Source organism: Python bivittatus, unplaced genomic scaffold (assembly GCF_059951505.1).
Source record: "Python bivittatus isolate LINGU-HERP-01145 unplaced genomic scaffold, Pbiv_v1 ctg000700_np1212, whole genome shotgun sequence".
Lineage (NCBI taxonomy): Eukaryota > Metazoa > Chordata > Lepidosauria > Squamata > Pythonidae > Python > Python bivittatus.
Genome location: NW_028277098.1, coordinates 69,240,948 through 69,254,579, shown reverse-complemented (window position 1 = coordinate 69,254,579; position 13,632 = coordinate 69,240,948). Strand labels below are relative to the sequence as shown.

Here is a 13,632-nt window from a genome sequence, read left to right as displayed (position 1 = left end):
ATAACACCTACAGAGCAGAGCTACAAAATGGAACATAGAAAATAAAATAAGGCATACAAAATAAAAAATATACAGTCATACTTGCACTATTTTGCTATCAGAATTATATGAGTTTTAGTAAGAGTTACCTTGGGGTCCTTATCTGCTAGTAAAAATTGCTCATAACATTCTTCAGTCTGTCCCAGAAATGGAATTAGGAGAGGCATTAGGAGCTCTTTGCATATGTCCCAATAGAAATTGCAATATAATAGAATACGAGTTTGTGTTTTAATATTACCATCTTTACAGGGGCAGAGACTTTCCGCATATGGAATTTTATGAAATTTTCCCTCTAGCTCTGCTGATGATATAATATTGAACCATAGTAACGTAAATGCTTGCTGAAATGTATTGTTTGTGAGGTGATCTAGGTACAATGCTGTTCTGAAGTGTGCATTGCTGTGGTCCAATTGTACCCTAGGCAACAGCTTACTATATTCTGACTGTAATTCTATATAAAGGATCCTTTTCTTAAGCATATTGTCCCATGGGCATGAGTATCTCCCTTGAAAAACCCAATTAATTATTTTTTTCTCAATTTGGAGTTTCTAGGAGGAATCATACAGTATTTATTGATGTTAGCTGTGTTAGACCTTGATGTTAGGAATGAACTTTTAATCAGTATTTAAACACATATAGCCATGCCCTTGTTTCAACTTTTGTAAGTCCTGCCTCCAGCCACAGGGCAGAATTAGGCACACATTTCACCATTTAGAATAGCTTTCTTAGGAATTTGGACTGTATCCTTTCTAAGTTCTGATAATTAATTCCTGGGATTAATTGGGCTCTGTACAGCAGCTGGGATAATATCTTGATTTCAAAAAGTTTGAGGGCAGCTGGTATATATTGAGCACCTCTGGAGAAGAAGAAAGAAAGAATTGCTGCTGACCTCCTCTGGACATTTGAAGCAACCCAACAGTGTAATACTTCCCAGGGCAGGACAGCAAAAGCCCAAGTATTTAAAGCTGGGAACCTGCTACTGTACATTTTATTCCTGTATTATGTCCAATACAATTTTTTAAAATCCCTTGCAAAATCCATGAATGTTTTTTTTCATAATTGATCTGTAATGAATGTTCTTTACAGAAATGGGCCAAGGCTCTCATGTCCCTTCTTAGGCCTGTTGGTGTTTGTCCTAGAGTCTAGTTGGGTTTGCCCAGGGAGCAGAGATGCGGAATTCTTTGCAGCCTTATGGGAAGCCAATGTCCTAAAGTTTTTCTTTGTTGACATCATCAGAAATTGTCCTCCATTAGATGGGGCTGTAAGATGTGGGGTAAAAAGGTGGTACAACATGACTCAGGCCCTGTTATGACTAGGATGGAAATATCCAGAATATCACACTTTGTGTGTAGCCCAATCAGCTTGTTTTTTTCTGCTGGGAGGAACACGCCAGTTTCCCTTGGTTTATTTTTCTGCACTGTGTCTCTCACTGGGTTAGGATGAATCAGAGGAATATGCATTATGGTTATCAAAACCTCTTTTAGGGGATGGTGTTACTAAATCAATCAGAGGTTTTGCTGCAGTTCACATTGCCAGGAGGGTCTGTTTAAGAAACTCTAACTTTCTCAATATTTCATTCTGTTTTATTTTTTTTTCTTTTCTGCACTTTCCATTTTTCTTTTTATTCTTTTATATTTCTTTAGTTTGTATTAGTTTTTATCTTTGTAATTTTTAATAAAATTACTATTAAAAATATTTCATTCTATTCACAATTTGGCAGTCCTATGAAAGAGTTAATCAAATTTGCTTCTAGAGGTTCATTTTTATTCCCACTCTCTGAGTTTGTCTCTGGGTGTTTATCAGAGTCGTACTTGGTTAAAGAGTTCTCAAGATTACTTGTACTGAGTAGGTTATTCCTATTGCTAAAAGAAGTTGACTGGATAATTGAAAATTGAATTGAAAATTGAAAATTTAATTCCTATTGCTAAAAGAAGGTGACTGGATAATAGAAAAAGTGGGCATATTTTGCCATCATGGAACACACACAATGGTAATATTTGAAAAATGCTCAGAAAGGGTTTCATTTTGAAGAGCACGTTCAGGATGGTGGGATTTTTAAATGTCAGTAAAATTCTCTTGTGACCTGTTTCACTACAAAGCCATTCCACCACCAAAAGATCAATTGTGTTATGTCGATAACAAAGACGTTGGCTTAATGATGAAACAATGGCCCTTTTAACACCCTAACGAGCCCTGTGGAGTTTGTTAAAGGGAATATGCAAAGAAACTCGATTAGATTGAAGAGTCCAGTTTAACTCAGCTCCCCTCATTATCTCACCATTGTGTGACATTAAAGCATCATTCAGTGTTTCGTCTCCCCTCCTATTGGAGTTAACCTTGGAGTTAAAGCATTTAGATTTTGAATATTCCTCTTGGGTAAGTATAGGCTGTTCCCTCTTGGCTTTGTTATTTTGTGTTTCCACACACATCTTTGTTTTGTTTGAGTAATTATGTGTAGTTCTTTCAAAGGTCTTTTTCAAGGAGTCTACCTTATTATTTCTTGTTGACAGTTGCTCAAAAATAAAATTACCGCCTCTGTGGTTAGAAGGCATTGCGTTCCTATAAAATCTGAGGTTCACTCATTTCCTAAATACTCAAGCTGACCCTCTTTAGGAAAAGATGAGGGAATTGGGAAAGCCTTGATAGCCTCTGGGAAGAATCACACCAATAAAATGATTTAACCACAGAGCTTCACCCTGAGTGAAGAGAGGAAGAAAGATCTAGCAATTACTGTTGTTCAATCCCAGTTTCTAAGTTCCGTTCCAGAACATCATGGCCGATTGAAATGTCATTAGAACTTGTTTTGTTTATATATTATTGATTGTAGTCATTGATTCCTTGCTCTTGGTTGCTAAATACTGCACAATTTAAGACTACGATGGTTTTGAAGGAGCTGACAGTCCTGAATTTATTCTGTGTCGCTTCCTTCTTTGACCTATTTTTTTGCTGTCTTTTGATTGCTTTCACAATGGTAAGTGGAGAAGGTTGCCTCTTGTGCAATAAATAAAACAGTGCAAAAGTATTTATAATTCCACGGTCCGTAAAATCATGTGGCCGCATTTCAGGTGCTTGGTAACTGGCTCACATTTTTGACCGGTTGCCAGGCACCCTGCGATCATGTGATCGCTATTTGCAATCTTCTCTGCCAGCTTCCCCAGAAAGTCAATGGGGAAGCTGGCAGGGAAAGTTGCAAGTGGAGGGGACAGAGGGAAGCTGAAATCCTTCTGTGGGCTGCAGGAATGTTTGAGAGTGAAAGGGCTGCCTATCAGGAGGATTTCAGCTCCACACAGAGCTGAAATTCTTCAGCAGGCAGCTCTTTTGCTCCATGCACAGAGGGGAGGGGAAACCCTTTGGTGGGCTGCAGGAATGTTTGAGTGTGAAATCCTTCAGCAGGTAGTTCTTTTGCTCTGTCCACTTAATGACCCAGGAGATTGCTTAACGCCTGCAACTGGGAGTGGTCGGATTCCAGTCGTTGAGCAAAACAGTCATATGGGTGTCTTGCTTAATGACTGTTTTGCTCAACAATTGATATTCCAATCCCAATTGTGGAGGGGACAGAGGGGAGCTGAAATCCTTGTTAAATGAGGACTATCTGTACATTTTTAAAAAGTTAGTACAGAAGAAGAGATTAAAGAATAACAAGGTTTTTTTAAAGTTGGGTTTTGTTTTATTTCTTAAATATGTTGATAGCCTTTGGGATAGGGTCTGAAAGAAAGTTACACTGCAACTGTATATACACATACCTGGGTGGAAGAGGCTTCACTGAATTAAGTGGGACTTAATTTTTGAGTAAGTAAGCATAGACAGCCAGTTTGGTGTAGTGGTTAAGGTACCAGGCTAGAAACTGGGAGACCATGAATTCTAATCTCAGGCATGAAGCCTGCTAGGTGACCTTGGGCTGTCACTCTCAGCCCTAGGAAGCAGGCAATGGCAAACCACTTCTGAAAAACCTTGCCAAAAGAACTTCAGAGACTAGTCCAGGCAGTCACCAGGAGTCAAAAACTAACTTGAAGGCACACACACACAAGTAAGCATAGGACAACATGACTAGCAACACAGAAATATGAACACTAATTCTATACCCTCTCTTGCCCACTACAAAGGAAACTTTATGATTGAATATTCTGTTCTCAATATTTTTCCTTCATTTGCGCTGTATTCAGATACATATCCTTAGACGTAAAGGTCTCAGCATTGAAAAGTGCAAGTAATGCATTTAGGCACAATATGTCCACTAGTCCACTGGAGTTGGGCAGCCAATAAATTTAAATAAATAATAAATATCTAGAAGTTCAGGTAGATGGCAGCGCTGAGCCAGACTTAGCTGAACTTTGAAAGCAGTTCAGGGGAAGACCTGGTTAGAAGCTGGATGGGAAATCAAGAAATACCAGGGCTATCATCAGGATGGGAATTTAAAAAAAAAAAAAATCTGGAAAAAGACAGTATCAAATAAATTCCACTATATGGATGGATCCATAAAGTTGTTAGGAGTCAAGATGAAGTTGAAGGGGACTTTATACCTAAAAAAAACCCTCTCTAGTGTGAGGAAATGATTGTGAAATACTATAATACTGTAATGTTACAAAACAGATGAGATTTACAGTATGCATCTATGGTAACTGAAAGAACTGTTGAAAAAATTAGACACATAACTGCTTAATGAATCATATTACTGCTATTACAGCCACATAAAAATCGCTTGGAGTCCAAAGGTTATGTATGCAATATCAAATATAAAATTCTACTTCCGTTTAGTCAACTGAAGAACCTGAATGGAATGGACTTGATGGTCTAAACATTTCTGGTAATTAATTTTTTTTAGTTATCAATCTTGACAATATCTTAAAATAATTATAGTGTGGCTACAGATGTATTACAGAAACATAAATAATTTTACTTTGTAAATTATGTTTCCTGTTCTGAGGAGTACCTGCTGAATATTATATGTTCTAACTTGAAAGAAAGGAAGCTGCTGGAGACTTTTTATGTTCAATCTCTTCTAGACTATAGAAGAAAAAACTTAGAAAAATAAGACAGAATCTTGTATTCGAAATACATACCCAAACATGAAGGACTCAATGACGTTTGAAGAACAAACAGAACAAATTGTGGAAGCATTATTTACTAGCCTTTTCTCTAAGAAGCAAGTGTCACAAGTAACTGATCGATGCCTGAAGATCCAGTATGAAGGCTTTTTTGAAGGTAAAAACACTTTTTTGTGGAGAAGGAATTTTGCGGGAGGTGGGGGGAGTAGCTTGATATTTCCCAAATTGTGAAGTCAGAACCAGCCGCTGGACCTTGCATGGAGTGAAAAAAGTTTGCTACCGCAGTTTGAAGTGTTTTTTTATTAGAGACCAAAACTAGTTTCTTTAGATGATAGTGCATAGACACTAGTGGAAACCACTAAGTTAAAGAATTTTAACCATTTGCTCTCTAATTCATTGGTTACTTTTAAATAAATATTTAAAATTCCAGACTGAGATTTAAAAATGCCTTGCTTCTGAATTCTGAAATATATCTGTAATATCAAAAATCTCCAGAAATCTAACTCATAATATTACTCCAAAGCACAGTTTAAAAATTGAATAGTCCTGTCTTAAATCTACTGCTTATTAACATTAGTTAACATTAGTTGATTTAATGTGTACTAAAGTTTGTGGATTTTGTTAATTCTTCTGTAGGAGCTACCATTTTCAGCAAGGGTGTGTTTGCCTCAGCAGCATCAGCATGGGTTGTGCTGCCTGGGAAAAATGGGAGTTGTAGTCAAGTACATATTTAAAACATCAAATTGGGACAGTTGGTTGGCAGCGGGACTTTAAGGAGGCCGATCTTAAAACACAGACAAGCACCTATAACAAAGTCAGTCCTTGAGTTTCCATAATCCTAAACTGCCAGACTCCTGATTCGGAAAGAATCAGTTCATGAATTACTTTCCTGTGTCATGGCTGCAAACAGGAACACATGTAGGTAGTACGGAAATGGTGGTGTTTTCCATAGCCATTTAGTACTGTCTTTGCAGATGTTACCACCAGTGAGGTAAGACATGAAAGTGAGCAGAAGCAGTCCCCAAATCCAATAGTAACATAAGAATTGGCCCCAAAATTGAAACTGAAACCACATAGGTCAGTTCATTCTGTGCAATCACTTGTGAAATAATTTCATGAGGGTCTACAAATTCTGACTCAGAGACATCAATTGTAAAGCAGATAATTTAGTCTGAGCATGCTGTGTGCCATTTTGAGATTTACAACCATTACATACCAAGATGTCATCTGTACAATGTATCTATTACTTGGATAACATCCATTAACTTTCTCTACTGCTTTTATTTTCACAATTATGCAAGCTAGGCTAGTTGAATGAGTGTCATAGTTGAGTAGAAACTTGAACTTTTTATCTATCCTTAGGCTGAAATGTTTGCCATCCAATTGTAAAATCAAGTCAATGGATCAATTTCTTCAATTGGATGATTTGTATTTTTTACCCTGCCTTGGGATGCAATAGAAGGATCAACAAATAGATAGCTACCCAAAGATTGATGCCATTTCAATCTGGAGAAAGGCTTTCATACAGAAAATGGTAGTGCTATGGATATAAATGGCCATTTTAGACTGATGATATTAATGTATTTAATATGCTAGGTATTGATGATCCGTGCTCTAATGCATAGTGTGACTCTCCTTACCTTGTATCACTAGATAAGAAATGAATATATGTAATGTTTGCGCAATTTGCTTGCAAGTTGAGAGGATTACAAGGTTCACATTTCAATGTGTCTACACTAGGTAAAATCCATTTATCACATATCACATAAGAAAATTCTAACTTGTACGCAGGGAAATGTTCAGATGGGAAAAGCAACCATATGAGTTCTTTGCCACATGAAGCTCCCTAGTCTTGTATTTGCAGTTCCTATAACCACCCAGGATTATGCCACCAAATCTCAGTGACACAGTGGGAATTTTCATTAGTGTGGTTTTAATTTAAGTTATTTCAGATTTGAAAGAGATGTATTAAACCAGTGTGAAGCTTATACAACTGTGTGCTGGCTTGTGATTAAAGCAAAAGCCAACACTGCTCCCAAGTTTAAAAATGAAACAGGCTGAAAATAATAGTCCTCAACAACTCTAGGGATATCAGTGGGTATTGGCCATGCCACGTCCTGCCCCACTCCAACCAGGCAAAAATGCACACATCTGCCACTGAAGCCATGGAAACATCTGAAGAAAAAGGCATTATAAGAGGAGAGATAATAGAGCGTCCTTTAAAATGTAAATTTTCTTTGCAAACTATGAAACCAAGATGTGATCAAAGTAAATGGATGTTTGAACTAGAATTTCCAAACTATTTGGGCCTTATTTTTAGGCTGATGATTTAGAAAGACTGTGTGTAGGGATGAATGATGGCACCCCAGGGGATTCTTTCTCCCCCTGATAGAATTTTAAAGCAATGGTCTTACTGCCATCTGCCTTCTTTATCTGCCACACTGGCTCTGGTACCTTTCTCCCTCTGCCTTTCTGTAGATGTTTCCCTTTTCAGCTCTTTGTTTTCTGAGATAGAAAACTTTGTAGTACACGTAGTCCTCTGGTTACGACAGCAATTGGGACTGGAATTTCTGTTGCTAAGTGTAGTGGTTGTAAAATGCAATGTCACATGACTGCATCACTTAGTGATGGGAATCCTGGCAGTCCCGGTTGCCGCTGTAACTCCAGGACCATGCAGGTCATTAAGGGGGAAGAGACGGGAGTTTCAGCTGTGGGTGAGAGCTATGGGTGGGCAGGGGAGAGTCACGGGCAGGCACTACAGAGCACAGGCGGGTGTGCGGGTGCCACAGGGGGGTGGGGGAGGTGCCACAGACAGGCATTACAGAGGGCAGGCAGGCAAAAAAGCAGTGGGAGAGGGAGCAACCTGCTGCCTCCTGCTGGCTTCCCCATTGATTTTGCTTATAGGAAATCAGCGGGGAATGTTGGAATTGCAGTCACGTGATCGCAGGGGTGCTGCGACAGCCACAGCTTCGCAGACTGGTTGTAAGTCCCCCTCGTTCAGTGCTTTTGTAACGTTGAACAGTCACAGCCACAGGAATGAGTGGTCATAACCTGAGAGCTACCTGTACTTTTTAAATAGGCAAATTTAAATTCCCTTTATCTAAATTTAAAATGTAGACAAATGTTATATGGGACATGTCAAAAGGATTAGAATTGAAATGGAATTGAAATTGAATTAGAACATTTTTGTACAGAGACAGAAACTGTAAATCTGTATTGGCTTTCTTTTAACCAACAGCTGATTCTGCAAGCAATTTTAATGCAGTTCATATTGCCAACATCCTGCGATCCCTAGGAGATCAGTATAATGCTGAGTTGGAGGGAGAGCAGAGTGTACAGGCACTTATTGCAGAGAAAAGCAAAGCAAAGGTAATTACCTTCCTAAGCATTCTGGTCAAAACACTTTTAGTTTACCATTAACTAATAAAAATCAGCTATGTAGATGGAATAAATCATGCCAGCATACTTTTCTGCTAGCTAACATATGGGAGTAAAGCACTTTACACTGGGTAATTTGATCTGCCCTAGTTTGATATGTTTTTAATGTTGGTTTCTTATCTATCCTCTTTTTTACTTTCAGGAGCAGTCTGGTGATTATAACTAAGTGAGATTTATTTAGAGCAACAGATTAATATAGCAAACAATACTTAATTATAAGGTTGAAGGAACTGGAAATGCCACTTATGCACCTGTTCTTTCATCTGATTTCTTTCAATTCTCACAAGAATTCACTAGTCTTTTCCATCCAAGGTAATCAATTATTGCCCTGTTTAGGGCGCTAATTAAAAGGATTTTGCAGTATCTTGTAGAAATCAGCATTAACTGATTTCTTTATCCATGATGGTTCTACTTTGTGTTGCTACTGTCTAGTGATTAGCTTTAGTCAGGATTAATCGTGATGGTCTGTCCAAATTTTTGAAAAAAACCAAGGCAAGAAGTCAAATGGTTCAAGTCCAAAATCAGGAGAGCACTCTTCCAGTGAAGGCAATAAACAAAAATATGATCAAGATCCAGCCCAGGGATCCAAACAGAGAACTTGGTGTCAGAAATCAAGGTTCAGAGGGTACAGTAACAAGATGAGGTCCGTTCCAGGCCTGAATTTTCCAGAAAGAAAGAAAGAGAAGGTTTGGAATCATGGCACAAAAAATGGCTGTCATGGAAGTTGTTTTAGTGATTGACTGTTATTAGGCAGGGTTTTGATGCTAGAAACCCCCGTCTTCCAGCCAAATACAGCTAATTCCAGAAGCAGAGGTACTAGAGGGCACCCCCTCTTAAGAAGACTGTGTTCCAAGATAGCCTTTTTAAAACAATCTGGCTCTCTTTCCTATCTCTGGCTTCCAGTGTAATGCTGTTGATTGTCTTGGAGACTGTGCCTTTATGTTACGGTCTGAGTCCAGAACTGAAGTGTGGAGGATGATTTTACCGAGATCTCACATTAAGCTTTGACATCATTATATCATATCTGCTTGTTTCTTCACCCAGCTCTTGATCTTTATCTTTCTTCTCAGAAGGAGCTGGTCTGAAGGATCATGAAACCTAGACTATTCTAAGCTTTGATTGAAGTACTTTAAGCATTATGACTTTCAAACAGTTTTGTTGCACAAGGTAGAACAAAACAGATGTTTGATCCTACTGACAATGTTTTACTTAAATTTTAAGGTGTACCAGAGCCGTTCCCACCATAAATACCTATTGTTTTATAGTAGTTGCATTGTTTTGAAATATTCACTCTATGTTTGCAGCCAAAGAAATTCAGCGAAGTGGCAGAATCTCTCAGCAGGACTTGGAGTAGTCAAACTCCTGGGCTGGAGTATGAAAGAGCTTTCCTAGCTGTTGCTGTGAAGTTGTTTGAGTACTTTATAAAGAAAACTGTTGTAGGTTCTGGCCAGATAAACCTACTCGCAGAGGCAATCAACACAAATGCTGAAGTGAGAAGCTATATTGAAAGGCAAGGTGGTTGGGTAAGTTAAGTAAATGTTTAACTGTAACTTAGCATTCAGGTAGACTGTGTTCAAAGGCCAACCTTCAGAAGCTCATAAAAATAGAAAAAAAATTAACTAGTAGAAAAACATGAACTACTATTCCATTAATTTCAGTGAACAAAATCATTAAACAGCCAATGATTTTGTTCAGTGGAAATTCTGACTGTTATAGTCCCAACCAATCTGGAAGCACCACATGGAAAACCTTCAGTTGACCTATTTCATTTAAAAGATTTATTTCCTGGTTTTTAACTGAAATCTTTTAAAATGTAAACGATTTGTATTAATGCAAAATAATCCACTCCTTTCTCACATGCACATAGGTGCAGAGTCCTTTGTGTCCTGATTAATGGATGACATTAATCTGCAATCCCAAAATAACTAGCAGAAGGAGCTGATTGCTGATGGCAGAAAGGGACAAGGCAAGCTCCTTCCATATTTAATGGATGGGACCATATCCCCATCTTGTGCATGATGTTCCCTCTGAGCATAAGGTATGGGGGCAGATACACTGCATATCCTGAGGTCATCTTATTCAGGTCTGAAGGTCACCAAAATCCCAATGTATTTCACAACAATGGATTGGGGATCTTTACTATATACTTTTGAGGTAGGTCATTTGTTGCTTCTTCCTCACTCTTCTGATTACCAATATTTTTCTTTCTTTAAGGCTAATCTCGGAAGTGGAGTAAATAACCCATAGTTTCTTGCTTCCAGTATAAGAAACCCATCTGCTATTTTGGAGGAAATAGAGCCAGAGAGTTGCTTTGAACCTGGAAATGGAACTGCCATGAGTTGGAAAGCTACATACAACCCCGAAAAGAAGCCAAATAAATTTAATTAATTTAAAAAGAAAATCATAACGGCTTGATGGTCATTACAGTTAAATTGTTGTTTACAGGAATTTCACAGATAATTCAATCTGAACCTGCCTGCTTGTTGCACTCTAGAAAGAGAGACTATGTGACTTCTTTGTCAGTATTTGAAGAATATTATCATAGCCTCCCACAATCCTCTCTACTTAAGACTAAACATCATCAGTTTCCTCAATTTCATTTCATAAGGCTTAGTTTCTAACCTTATTATCCTCACAGCCCTTCTCTGAACCTGTTCCAATTTGTCTGAATTGGCACCACAGTTATACCACTTCCTTAAAGTGTGGTGCTCAGAACTGAAAGAGTATGCAGAATAAAGTGGAACTATTATTTCCCATTCTCTGGAAACTATGCTTCTGTAGTAACAGGTTACATTGTCACTTGCCATTTGCAGCTGCAACATACTGCTGACTCATATTCTGTTTGTGGTGACCTACTGTTCCAAGATTTTTTACACAAACATTATTACAAGCCAAGTATCTCCCATCCAATACTTCTGCATTTGATTTTTGTTTCCTAAATGAACAACTTTGCATTTAGATTTTTCCCTGTTACTTCATTTCTTGAACCTGTCAAGACCGTTTTAAATTTTTATCTGTCACCTAGAGTATGAAGTATTCCACCCAATTTTGTGTCATCTGCAGAACTGATAAGCAATAACTCACCTCTTAACATAAATTTTAAATTTTTAAAAATGATTTTTAAAAAATGAGTTCAGAACTGAGTGATATGGAACCCCTTTTGATTCTCCACCCAGTATGATAGGTAACTATCCACTGATTGGCTGGGAAGGAATGATGAGCCTGCTGACTTTTGTTCCTAAGGGAGGACTGGAAACTTGATCTCCCCACTCCTAGTCCAGTACCTTAACCACTACACCATACTGGCTGTCATTTATGCCTATTCATGGTTAACGTATACAATTTAATACAATAGTGGGGAAAGACCTGTCATTTTTCATCTGCGGGGTGAAGGCAGCCCTGTTCACCAAGGATGTTACCCACTAGATGTGCTGAGAGTTTAGATGCCAGAAATCACAGCTAGAACTGACCTTCAGGGTCAAGTGAAAGAAGGCTCAGCTAAAAGAGCACGTAATTTTAACTCTAACCCTATTTTTCCTCACAATGATAACACTGTCTGATGGGTGGGGCTGAGAAACAGTGACTGGCCCAAAGCTACCCAATAAGCTTCGGTCACCAAATGTGGACTAGAACATGGATTTCTCCACTTCTGGTCCAGCAACCTAACCAGTACACCACTGGTTAAAAGGAAAACCAAATTCTATCTTCAACTCTGATCTGGATACTCTTTTGCCCCCCAAATTGACTAATTCAATATATCATTTTTATTGTCTCTTCTCTACTTTGAGATGCGTCAGGGGAAAGCTATGGGTATTTCTGCTATTCTGCTAAGATATTTTTTAAATCATCTGGATTCTACAGTGCATGATGTTAGTCACCAAATGTTTGTGTGAGAACTGATGCTTACCTCTTTGTGACATTGTGAAGGCAAATATAATTAGGAGGAAGAGATTACGTTAAATTAGATTTGGAACTGAAGTGCAAATTTGTGGTAGCTTTGACCACAGAAGATAAAATGGAGGGGGCAATCCTGACATAGTTATAAGCTTCTCCTTTTTTTTTTTTCTTTTCCTCTTTTGCCTTTTCTGTACCTTTAAGGCTTTAGCTGAATCTATCTTTCCATAGTTTTAATGACACAGTTGCTCTTATGTTACACTTATCGCCTTCTTTTGTAAATTCCACCAATTGTCTTTTCCCTCCGATGTCAAACAATGATATCAAACACTCAACACTCCTACAAAGGTCTGGGCTATTTTCTAATTTTTTGGCATAAATAAGGATTTTAAATGCCTAACGTGGAATATAAATGGAACAAATGTACCTCAGAAAAGAAGAAATTTATTTCAGTACTTGAAAAAATTGAAACAAGATGTAGTTTGTTTACAAGAAACACACATTAGAAAAAAGGATATAAAATACTTGATTTGCAAAAATTCGGGTGAAGAATTTATTTCAGTGAGAGCCAAAAAGAGAAATGGAATTGTTTTGTATATAAACCCCCAATTATAATCAGAACTAAGATTGACTGATGATTATGGTAGATATGGGGGATTGAAGCTACTCTGCATGGGATCAAGACTCCAATAATGGGAATTTATGCTCCAGATGACGATATAATAACATTTTACAAAGGACTTGTAGATAAACTAATGGACTTACCATATGAAAGTTGGTGTTTAATGGGAGATTGGAATGGAGTTAATTTGTCCACAAAAAGATAGAATTTCTAAGAAAGATACTAAAATGACACAAGGTAAACTACCACAAGGTTGGTTTTTTTTTATATGATGGACAATTTAGAGCTTGTGGATGCATGGAGATATAAAAATGGTGATGCAAAAGAATATACTTATTTTTCTGAAAGACATAGATCTTTTTTAAGAATTGACATGTTTTGGATATCTAAGAATTTGGGTACTAGTGTTCACAAAGTAGAAATACTGCTAAAGATTTTTTCAGACCACAACCCAGTGACTTTAGCATTTAAAAGGAAAATCAGTTCCTTCAGATGGAGGTTAAGTGAAGTATTGTTGCAGAAAGAAATAGTAATGGAAGATTGCAAAAAGAAGTTGAAAGAATTTTTTGACAAAAATCTTAATAAAGGTATAAA

At 37.7% G+C, this 13,632-nt stretch overlaps 2 protein-coding genes across 2 annotated transcripts in view; both read left to right on the top strand.

The window, feature by feature from the left end:
* The first annotated feature begins 4,747 nt into the window (after positions 1-4,747).
* On the top strand, positions 4,748-11,433 carry BCL2L15 (BCL2 like 15). The gene is made up of 5 exons (XM_015888319.3): positions 4,748-4,843; positions 5,043-5,241; positions 8,323-8,453; positions 9,827-10,045; positions 10,737-11,433. Exons 2-5 carry the CDS (start codon positions 5,106-5,108, stop codon positions 10,767-10,769), a joined length of 519 nt encoding a protein of 172 aa, XP_015743805.1. The 5' UTR covers positions 4,748-4,843; positions 5,043-5,105; the 3' UTR covers positions 10,770-11,433.
* PTPN22 (protein tyrosine phosphatase non-receptor type 22) overlaps positions 10,567-13,632 on the top strand; it is a 50,454-nt gene continuing 47,388 nt past the window's right edge. Inside the window, exon 1 of the mRNA XM_025167537.2 lies at positions 10,567-10,676. Coding sequence (XP_025023305.1) covers positions 10,629-10,676 — 48 coding nt within the window. The 5' untranslated portion in view covers positions 10,567-10,628. The remainder of the gene's footprint in view (positions 10,677-13,632) is intronic.